Raw genomic sequence first — 12,169 nt, 5'->3', positions numbered from 1 at the left:
GCCCTAAAATATTTTAAAGCATTTGTGAAGTAAAGCAGTCAAGTAAGTTCTTCTATTTCCCCGCCAAAACACCATAGCATACAAGACTACCAACCAGGTGCTGGAAAATGGGATTAGAATAGGTAGCTTGATGCCTGATGCAGGCATGATGGACCAAAGGGCCTCCTTCTGTTCTGTAAAACTAACACTTTATGATATGGTTTATATAAAGGGCTAATGATTGCAGTGAGGTTAGCCTTGTGTGCCTCAGATTCAAACATGTGACTCAGACTGGAATGTAACCTTCAACTTTTTCATTTTTTCATTTCATTTCAACTGGAGCTGTTAGATATCAATGAAATGCAGTTAAATCCCCCTCACCCACATAAACAAACGTAGAAATTGGCAGCAAAGGGTTGGTTAAATCCTTCTTCTTGAGTTCTCCAGCTGAAGACAGTCCTGACCCATAGCTGCGCAATCACGTGGGTATTGAAAAGAGACAGGTCCCGAATCTACCCCTGCTGGAACATGGAATTCCACCCCGTGGAATCAAGCCCCATTCCAATGGCACCAATTTGATCCACACTAGCCGTCCAGTAGCTGGTTAAGACAGTTACAGATAAATGCAGAAAAAGGAACATACTCTACTGATTGTCAATTGTATGGTGTGCTGCACATGTAAGCCATTGCTTCATCCTCTGATACCTATACATCAGCCAAGGCGGCTTTGTTCATCGATACAAGAAAACAGATTTTAAAGAAAATTGTGACAGTTACCTCACATCTTACTTTGAAACGATTAATTTTTAATTCCACTTTTCAGCCTCATAGCATTGATGTGTTACTGATAACTATTTAACACCTAGAATCACTCTTGTTATGTGAGTCACATTATTTAGCTTTCAGAGACTGAAAACATTTGTCCAATTATCCATCTTGATTGCTTTCTGGTATTTAAGTCAATTCAATTCAGTTCAATGAATGGCTCAGCAAGCAATAGTTTTCATACTGATGCTGGAGGTCTGAATACTTTTTCTGTATGCGGTTGACCAATGTAATTTCCTGAAAATATAAGCAATTTCCAGTGTGCCAGTAGTGACAGCTATTGTATTTCATTTAGTTTGATAATATTTTAACAAATGATCTTTAACACTGTCGATTGTTACCAATGACATGTCAACAACTAGCTACAAAAATGTCATTCTCCCTTCACTCCTTAAAGTGCTTCAACAGGTATACTCAGAACGATGGGATATGGGCCGTTACTCAAAAAATATCCCACTCTCATTTCACTTATGAAGTCGGGATACACTATTCCATTCTGGCATTTTTTTTCTTTTTGCTTCCCTGGAGTAAAATTATAGAAATTTGACATTTCATGGAATTGTAAACAGACAAGAATGAATGTTCAGATAAGAAGCCATTAGGAGGGATTACCTAAGCTTGATCAAAGAGGTAGGTTCAAGGAGGATCTTAAATTAGGATTCGGTGTGAGAGAGGGGAAAGTGTTTATTGGGAGGGAACTCCAGAGTTTAGGGCTTAAGGCATAGTTGTTGATATTGGGTGAAGGGGGAGCATGCACAAGAGGCTTTAGAATTAGAGGAAGGGAGAATTTTTGTCTGGCAGCGATGGGGTAGTAGGATGATTGCAATGGGGAGTGGTTGCAGAGGTGGAGAGTTACAAGGCCATGAAGGGATTTAAACATTTGAATGGGAGCAAGGGGTGGTACAAGGTTTGTAGGCAACAGCAGAACTGACGAATGATTGGCACGGAATGGGTAAAAGTGGCACAGTCTTGGATGAGCTGAGGTTTACAGTGTGTGAGGGGTGGGAAGGCTGACCAGGATCACACTGCAACAGAACCATGTAGGTGAGGAAGCTTTCGGAAAAAGTATTGGGGTCCTGGGGAACTGAAAAAAAAGAAGTGCTATCCAATTAATTGCCACAGCTCCAAATGAATAAAACGCCTGGAAGTCAGGGACTTGAACCAATAAAGTCACCTTTTAAGTATTTGGTCCTTGTATTCATCCATTCATTAATTTATGTGATTTTATCAATTTATACACGATAGCTGTCTGCTAGTAATTGGTGAGTGAGCAGATTGATCATTGTAAAATTTAAAACCCAGTCCTCTTTGTGTCGATATTTTCTAAATTTGATCCAATATCAGTCAAGTAAATCATTGTTAGATACAACAAACAGAATTTTTGCTATTAACAGAAGATGCTGTGGAAAAAAACTCAGCAGGTTAGGCAGCATCTGAGAAACAGAGATAACGTTTTAGGTCTGTGACCTTTCACCAGTAGTTACTTGCTTACTATCAACCTTATCTTTCAAAATGAAATCAATGTCATTAACACAGAATATTAGTTGCATTAATAAAGTTAATCATCCTTTACCTTCACTAACTATTAAAATGGTGTTTATATTTTTGGACATATGTTATAACAAAGTAAGAGTACTAAAGGCTTTGAAGGTTAGGGTTCCATCTCAGTTACCCAATAATAAACAGAACAGGCCAAGTTTAAGGGAGCTGGTTTATGTTAAACATCATCAAATAATTCATATCAGTTAACAAAGAAAAACAAAGTAAGATGAGTGTTCACAAGATTGTCTTTTGATTATCACTGCACTAAAATAACAAGTCTTACACAAATACAGTTGTACACCATAGACGGTATTCATACTGTCAAGATTGTACTTGCTTTTTGAAAGATCTATCCAATTCTTCACTCCTCTTTTTGCACAGGACTGAAGATTTATTTTTCAAGTAATGTTGCTATAGTCCCAAATGACCATAGGCTGCTTTCCCTTTCCAGGGGGAGCGCTGACTGGTGGTGATTGAACCTGAGGAGCACCACACCTCAGGTGAGGGGCAAGGTTGATAGGCCTTCATGGATAATCTCAGCCCATACAGGAATTGAACCTGCACTGGTGGCCTCACTCTGCATCATGGATCAGCTGTCCAGTCACCTGTGTTAAACCAGCCCCTCTTTTCAAGTATACATCCAATATCCTTTTAATCATTGCTACTAAATGTATTTTCTAAACAGATCTCTTGCATGGTCGATCTACTACATGTAAAAAATCAAAAGAATCTTTTGTGCGATATAATCCATAAACTGTCAGTGCCATGCAGTGCACCAACATTCAACATTAAAAGATTATTCCATGAGGAACAGAGCACCCATAAAATAACAAAGTAGTGATGATGTTTCAGATAGTCTAATTTGTCAAAAGATCATAACTTACTGGTGTTTGCAGCATTTGTGAGTTACATGTCTTTTAAACTTAATAAAGAACTACAATAGCTCCCGATCACCAGTGAAATAAGCTAATTTTAAGCAGTTGTACCAAAACAGTAAATCTATTCATTGTAAATTAATGAAAAATGATTCACGTGTATCCAACCAGTCTTGGGGTGCTTGGAAAACATTTGCGCATTCCCATACATTTTTCTTGGTCAATGAAGAGTGAGTTTGCTTTAACAGATAGGTCATATTCCAGGGTTGATTTTGTATGTACCAGCATTTGTAGAGTGTCTTCTGCGTCCTTCAGCCTCTGCTGCAAGGTCTGGACGGTGTAATCAAGTTCACGGACTTCGTTAACAAGGCTAAAATTAACATAATGAAAATAATGATCACAGGATACTTTGTAATGTACGGTTTTAAATGAAAAACAAGTCCAGTGATTTTGTTTTCCAATTCCATTACTTTCCAATCTTTTTATTTGACGAGGATGAATATTCCTTACTTACTTATTGTTCCTCTGATTGGGAAATATAGGATGGGATTCTCCGGTCTCCCAGCCGCGTGTTTCTTGGCAGCGCGCCATTCACTGGCGGTGGGATTCTCTAATCCCGCTGCTGGTCAATGAGATTTCCCATTGAAGCCACCCCACGCAGGTGGGAAATCGCACTGCCTGCGGGAACAGAGAATCCTAAAGGCCGGAGAATTCCGGTTATGGTTTTTACTTATTTGGCCCATGTTGTATTGTTTCATTACCGATGAATAGGATTCTTATTTAAGACATGAATCTCCAGCCATGATGATAGAACTACCTGAGGACTACATATATTCACAGTTCTCACTGAGAGAAAATGCGTTGCTCAAGTAAGTGAAAAATTGTTAAGTCTAGAACATAGAACAAACAGTGCGGAAGGAGGCCATTCGGCCCATCGGGTCTGCACCGACCCACTTAATCCCTCACTTCCACCCTATCTCCATAACCCAATAAACCCTCCTAACCTTTTTGGGCAATTTAACATGGCCAATCCACCTAACCTGCACGTCTTTGGATTATGGGAGGAAACTGGAGCACCCGGAGGAAACCCACGCACACACGAGGAGAACGTGCAGACTCCAGACAGACAGTGACCAAGCAGGGAAGCGAACCTGGGACCCTGGCACTGTGAAGCCACAGTGCTATCCACTTGTGCTACCGTGCTGCCCTAATATTAAATTAATAAGATATCAAGGTCAGTGGGCTAGGCAATGCAAGTAAGAACATACATTCCATTGATCACCCATAATTGTTTGATATTTACATAAAACATTGGTTTTAGTTATTCTTTTTTCTAATTAATATTCTTATCAATTATATAAGCTGTATTTGAGAAGATCATACAGCGCATTGTCCTATGCCCAATTTCAACACATACAGAGTGATTTAAAAAATAGAAAAATGTAACTGACCTAAGAGAATGAGCAGAGAAGACAAGAGATAAAGACCACAGTGAATAAATATTCGAATTATTTATGTAGGAGAGTCAGCAATGTAAGAAACGACTTTACCAATATGGGTTAGTTTCCCTTTCATCTCCTTTTTTTTCTAAATTTAGAGTACCCAATTCATTTTTTTTCCAATTAAGGGGCCATTTAGCACGGTCAATCCACCTATCCTGCACATCTTTGGCTGTGGGGGTGAAACCCACGCAAACACGGTGAGAATGTGCAAAGTCCACATGGATAATAACCCAGAGCCGGGATCGAACCTGGGACCTCGGCGCCGTGAGGCAGCAGTTCTACCCACTGTGGAAAACCTGGAGCATGATATCCATGCCATAAGTGGTGAGTCCAAGGCATGGTTCAGTCTGTGACGACCATGGCTGAGGGCCTCGGCATCATGTCTCATACACTGAGGGACATGTCCCGGCACAGGTGGATATTGGCGAGGCACTGCAAAGCTTGGCACAGCCACAGAGGACCATTACTGAGGACTTTAACACCATGGTGCAGACAATGGGAAACCTCCAGGATTGGCAGTGCCAGGTGACTCAAAGGCTTCTGGAACTCACTTCAGCTGCCCCTCCATCTCATGGAGTCAACCAGGGACCCAAAAGCACCCCGAGGCTGGAGCCCATCTTGGGACCTTCCACCAAGGAGACTCCGGCTATCTCCAGTTCTTCTGATTCCACCCCTCCTGACACCCGTGCATCTCAAAGACCAGGACAGGGTGGCACGGCGATGCCTTTGACACCGGTAAGTTGGCCAGGATCATAAGGCCCAGGCCCTCCAGAGGACGACCACCGAGGGCATCAGACGCTATAGGGCATGGAAGGCAGCAGGCTTCCTCCACCTTTGATGTGCATCTTGGAGAGACACCCATATATAGCAGTGGGCAACGGAAGATTAAGAAATTACAGGTACACTGAGTGGGCACTGGTGAGGTCAGTCATCATATTTAGGGAACGGATGTATGCACAAAGGGTGATTATGGTTTAAGAATGACTTCAGACTGATCTTTACGTTCAAGTTATTTTATTGCAGGCTGCCTGCACAGAGCTGCTGACTTACAAGGAGCTCAATCCGCAAAGTGTGACAACTATCTCTATTTATAAAACAATCTATGCCACAGGCTGTGCTGACAATTTTCTTAATGAGGCAATTGCCACATTGATTAATAGTACTTTGACAATGTATAAATGTCACATCCTCCGGGTCATCCTCAGGCTTCTCCTCCACACCCTCCAGGCTTCCTCCTTCTCCTCCAGCATGTTGCCCCATTGTTGTGCCAGGTTGTAGTGGGCCCGGCAGACTACATCAAAACTGGGGGCTGTACTGCAATGCACCGTCAGAGAGATCCAGGCAGCGGAACTGCAGAGCAGCCTGATGCACCGCTCAATGACAACCCGGGTTGGGGTGTGTGACTCATTGTAACAGGACACCACCTCAATCTGGGACCTGCGCACTGGCATCATCAGCCATGATATCAATAGGTATCCCTTGTACCCCCACAAGCCAACCCATTAGCCTGGAGTGAGTCTGAGCAGTGCCCCCCTGTCACTGTGGTGCAGGCTGCAGCCTGCGTTGGCCTTGGTGCAGTCAACAAAATCTTCTTGCCTCGACTGCGACGAGCAGGACGATAGCATCTCAGCTGGATCAATCCCAGAAATTCACCTTTATCGGGAAAGATGTGTGGAGTAGGAGAGAGGCCGACAATCAGTAAGGTCATCCATCCCAGAACCCTCAAACCCCCAGCCCATCCCACAACCTCTTGTCCTCATGATCCTGCCAAATGATCACCCAGTGCCCTCAGCCCTTGCCATTAAAACCATGCATGGTCGATACCCAGCCTTGGACAACCCGAAATTTTATTGTTGTCATACCATCGCACTTGGGCTGCCTGAACCTGCGCTGTGCCTTTAAGCCCAACAGAGAGTCTGTGTTGCAACCCTCCCCCACCCTTAACATGACTATCCAGCCTCCTCTCAGAGTGTCATCCAGCAAGCCACTTCTGCTGTCAACCTTCACTTTGCACGCTCACTCCCGCCCAGATCAGGAGCACAGGGACCCCAGGCCACAGCCAGAAATATCAGGGAGGTCGTGGGGAGCTGTCTTCTGCTCATCAGGTAGTTACCTTTTGGCTGCGAGATGGTCTTCAGTGGTGAACCCCTGCTCTTTAATGTGTGAATGTTGCCAGCTGCCTTTATGCACCTAAAGTACAGGCACGCTGTTTAGGTATCAAAGGTAGCAAGGCATAGAGTCTAGAATAATTTATCTCAGACAGGGCACTGTATCTTTCGAGGAGACACTGCAGAGTTCAAGGGCCGTCAAGTGCTGTCACAACTAACAAGGCCTATCCCTCCAGTGAGACGGCATTCAGCTGTCAAGTTGGAAGCTTGTTACAGACATGAGGGTGAAAAATGGAATATAAACAACCAAGTACAAATGGATAAAATACAACATACTGCAACATTGAAACCACAGAGCCCATTGAAACTTCAAGGAGACTTTAATGGGCTGTTAGCAAGCTGGTACAAAGCGGAAACTTCAGGGGGGTAAAATGGACTTTCAAGGGACAAGCTGCAGCTTAGCTCTGTCCTGTGAGAGTTTTGTAGGACAGATAGGCTGCAGCTGTGGTTTGCCTTGGTGTGGGTGATCGCAAGAAATGAAGCTGGCTTCAAAGATTCACATACCCAAATCCCACCGCCCTACACAGCCCAGGGACAACCCCCAACCTGACCTCCTCCAGCCCCCTACCCCCCAGCCCCAAATGCCTTTGAAGGAATGGGCAGCTCGGTGGTACAGTAGTTAGCACTGCTGCCTCACAGTGCCAGTGCCGAGCTGCCGCCTCATGCTACTTTAACCTCGTTAATGAGGTTAAAACTAATGCAAATGAGGTGTGATCAGGTTCTTGGTCTTTCTGGGCGAGATCCAGATCAGACCAGGCCGGGAGAATGACAAACTGGCACTCGGCGCAGCTCCTGTTTTGGGGCTCTCCTGCCACTTTCCCGGCATCACGGGATCCGCGCTGGGTACAACGCGGCCAGGGAATCGCCCCCTTGATGTCATTCCATCAGACATTAGTTTCACGGTGGGGTGGGGCGGCTTCAATGGCAAATACATTGGCAAGCAACAGAATTCCGACAGGCCAGCCGAGAAACACATGAGGACCAAAGAATCCAGCCTATGATCTTTAGTATAATGCAGCATATTGACAGTTATATTTCTGTAGTTAATTGTACAAAAAAATTGTAAATAACTATAATTTTGCTGATGAGTGAAAAATGTGGGTTCTGACTAATTTCACCTTGCAATTGCCAAATCATTCAAGTGAAACTAACATCATTCATTTTTGTCAATATAATTTGTGAGGAACAGAAACACTAACATTATTACAAGTATAAGTAATAGTTTGTGCCAAGAGCAGTTTAATACATCATTTCTCATGGGATATTGAATTTTCTCACTCTTGGAATAAGCTAAACTTCAGTCACACTCCATTTTCAAAAATAATTCTGTTCAACTGCAATGCTGTTTCTTAAAATGGAAAATGGAAGTACAAAACATGTTTGCTGCTCTCTCACAATGACCATTTGGACATGCTTAATGTTCAGTAGCTTTGCATGTCGTAAAAATTATTTTCGGAAAAACTGTGACCATCCACATTCGACTAGTGTTAATAGGTTCTCTGGAAATAGCTTCATAAGTTCGTAAGTTCATAAGATATAGGAGCAGAAATAGGCCATTCAGCCATCGAGTCTGGTCCGCCATTCTATCATGGCTGATATGTTCCTCATCTGCTACCTACAATGCTACAGGCCAAGAGCTGGATTGCGAAATCAGCCAGAATATCTCCTCCCTAGAACACACGACCTACGAGCGGGAGTAGGCAATTTAGCCTCCCGAGCCTGACACCCTCAATGTGATCATGGCTAATCCGATCCTGGCCTCAACTCCACCGTCCTCCCTGTTCTCCATAACCCTTCAACACATTACCAATTAAAAATCTGTCTAACTCCTCCTTAAATTTACTCACTGTCCCTGCATCCACCACATACTGGGGTAGTGAATTCCACAGATTCACAACCCTTTGGGACAATGGGCGCGATTCTCCGCAAATGCGGAGAGTCGTAAAGGCTGCCGTGAAACTGGCCGTGTTTCACGGCAGCCTCCGCGCCCCCTCCCGGGACCCGATTCTCCACCCCGGGCGGGGCTAGCAGCGCGGCCCCGTGAAGCACGGCATCGCGGGCTTAGCGACCGTCGCTAACCGGCTGACGCACACGATGACGTTAGCTGCGCATGCGCGGGTTGGACGGCTCCAACCCGCGCATTTGCGGTTGACGTCATCACGCATATGCGTCAAACCCGCGCATGCGCGGGCTGTCATGCCCCTCAGCCGCCCCACAGGATCAGTCTGCGGAGGAACAAATAGTGCGTGGGTATCGGACCCGCTGCCCACGATCGGTGCCCACTGATCACAGGCGCATGCCACCCTCGGCACAGCCGTGGTGCGGCCGTGCCAATCGGTGCCATGGTTGTCCGGGATGGCACTTTGCGGCCGTTTTCACGAATGGTGAGAGCAGGTGTGTTTGCGTTCGTGTAAACGGCCGTAAAGGCCTGGGAACTCGGCCCATCGGCCTGGGGAGAATCGCTGTTCGCCGTAAAAAACGGCGAGCAGCGATTTGTGTCGTGGGGCGGCCGTGGGGAGGGGGGGGGGGGAGGGGGGAGAATAGCGGGAGGTCGGGAAAAATGTCAGGAAGGCCCTCCCGCTATTCTCCGACCCGTCGTGGGCAGCGGAGAATCGCGCCCATAGTTTTTCCTCAAAACTGTTTTAAATGTGCTACCTATTATTCTAAGATTATGACCTCTCATTTTAGAATGCCCCATAAGAGGAAGCATCAGCTCCACTTTTACTTTGTCCATACCTTTTAGCATCTTGTATATCTTAATTAGATCTCCCCTCATTCTTCCAAACTCTAGAGAGAATAGACCGAAAATTTCAATCTCTCATACACCAAACCCCTCATTGCTGGAATTAATCTAGAAAACCTCCTCTGAACTGCCTTCAATGCCCACTACATCTTTCCTCAAATCAGGGGACCAAAACTGTGCACAATACTCCAGATGCAGTCTTACCAATGCCTTGTATAGTTGAAACAACACATCTTTACCATTATAAGCAATTCATTTTGCTATAAATGCCAACATTCCTTTTGCTTTCCTTATTACCTGCTGCACATGCATGCTCGTTTTCTGTGATTCATGCACGAGGATACCCGGATCCCTCTGCATCAGAGCACCCAGATGTCTCTCCCCATTTAGATAATTCGCGATGGACCGAAGTCCCGCTGCTGTAATGCCTTTCCCGCCGGCGTGAATCAAAACACCTCCCTTACCGGCGGGATTGGCGGCGCGGGCGGGCTCCGGGGTTCTGGCCGTGGGGGGTGCCGCCACGGTGGCCTGGCCCGTGATCGGGGCCCACCGATCGGCGGGCGGGCCTGTGCTGTGGGGCACTCTATTCCTTCTGCGTTGGCCATAGCCTTCACGATGGCGGATGCGGAAGTGACCCCCTCCTCTGCGCATGCGTGGGGATGACATCGCCGCTGACGCTCCGGCGCATGCGCGGACCTCCGCCGGCCGGCGAAGTCCCTTCGGCCCCAGCTGGCGTGGCGCCAAAGGCCTTTCCCGTCGGCCGGCGGGGCGCCAACCACTCCGGCGCGGGACTAGCCCCTCGTGGTGAGGGTTTGGCCCCTAAAGGTGCGGAGAAATCCACACCTTTGGGGCGGCCCGACGTCGGAGTGGTTCACGCCACTCCATCCCGCCGGGATCCCCCGCCCCACCGGGTAGGGGAGAATCCCGGCCATGGAGTTTCCATTCCTGACCCAAGCACCGTAGTACACATGAGCGCTTGATCCAACTGCGCAGAAGTGGGCTCATAAACAACAAGTTAGCTTCAATATACTGCCACTACGGGAGTGTCCCACTGTTGTAACTTTATTTACATCTCAAATTGGAAGGGTTTTCCTTTTGAAGTTCAAACAGGTTTAAATCTTTTGTGAAGAATTCATGGTGAGGCACTTTGAAAAGCTGCAGCATTACCTTGTTCATAGCAACAGTCTCTGTTGTTTTCAGCCACACCGTCGCTACATTCCTTTCACACCATTTCTACCTTTTAACATCAAGCATTTCACAATCTGATCAGTGACACCTTGGTGACTCAGATGACACAATGGGGGCAGTTTGTATCACTTTCTTAAAACGATGGGTGGAAGCTGACAGATTGAGATGGCACTCTGATATTTTTGAAGTTATTAAGAAGCAAACTTGTAGGTTAAGTGTTTAAACACTCTGGGTGCGAACCAACGGCCACGCTACGTCTGAAAAGCAGCTCGCCGCTGTTGAAAGCCTGGATACCCCGCTCCCGGGATCTACCCAGCTCGCCACACCTCGTGGGATTCAAAGCAAACTATCGAGACGTTGCAAGGTAAATCTCGCCCACAATGGGCGGGATCACTTTTTGGCAAATCTGCATATTAGAGCGAGGCAGTAAACCTTACTCTAATGTGCAGATTCCCGAGGAAAATGAGGCTTTGGGATTCAACCCCTTTGCCTCAGAGACCTTAGGTGAGTGACATTCAGCACTGGTCCCCACAAAAATGGGGACCAGATGGAACGGCACTCATGGGAGGCCGCCAGCTCCATGTCCTTTGGGCTGCTGGTGCCCCCTGGGTACCATGGCAATGCCCCCTGGGCACCTTAGCAATGCCAGTCTGGCACCCTGGCAGTGCCACCTGGGTGTCAGCCTGGTACTGCCCAGGTGGTGCTGGCATGGGCACTGCCAGGGTGCCAAGCTGACCTTTTTACGTGATCGAGCCAGGGTTGCCTGGTGTGGCTGTTGGGCTGGGGGGAGATTGGGGTTTGTTTTGGGGGCCTCGGAGATCGGGACCCCATTTAAATGGCAACCCGATTTCCGCTTGCCGGAATTCCCCACTGTACAAAATGGGGCCATGTGCGGCCAAGTGCAACCTCGGCCACACATTCCCCGTTCAGGTCCCATATTCAACGCGAGATGCGTTCAATAGCCATCTGTTTCTCGGCACTGAGGAAAAACACATAGCTAAACGCGCTCGCCAGGTGACTTTGGCTCCTCTTGGGAGCATTGTGCCCTCAAATTGTGGATCCTTAATAGATTTGGAACAATAGGGAATTCGAGTCTGACTATTCACCTCTGCACACTTTTTGACGACATGCAGAACTTGGTGTGCTTCGCCTTAGCCTTATATCCTGAAGTACCAAACACTGATTTTTAAACAAATGTGGGCAAAGGTTTATATATATATATTTAGCACATTGATGAGTATGTTACCTTTTTCATTAAAAAAAATATTCTTGAGCTCTCCCAGTGGCTATTTGAAAAATGCACTGCCCAGTGTGTCACTGAGCAATGTAATGCAGGGAGGTCCTAGG

The 12,169-nt window shown here is 46.4% G+C and overlaps 1 protein-coding gene across 1 annotated transcript in view; it reads right to left on the bottom strand.

The window, feature by feature from the left end:
- Positions 1-2,505: 2,505 nt before the first annotated feature.
- Positions 2,506-12,169, bottom strand: part of tekt3 (tektin 3) — a 43,384-nt gene continuing 33,720 nt past the window's right edge. Inside the window, 1 exon segment of the mRNA XM_038777542.1 lies at positions 2,506-3,591. Coding sequence (XP_038633470.1) covers positions 3,375-3,591 — 217 coding nt within the window. The 3' untranslated portion in view covers positions 2,506-3,374.

Source organism: Scyliorhinus canicula, chromosome 18, assembly GCF_902713615.1.
Source record: "Scyliorhinus canicula chromosome 18, sScyCan1.1, whole genome shotgun sequence".
Classification (NCBI taxonomy): Eukaryota; Metazoa; Chordata; class Chondrichthyes; order Carcharhiniformes; family Scyliorhinidae; genus Scyliorhinus; species Scyliorhinus canicula.
This window is presented reverse-complemented; position numbering and strand designations above follow the sequence as displayed.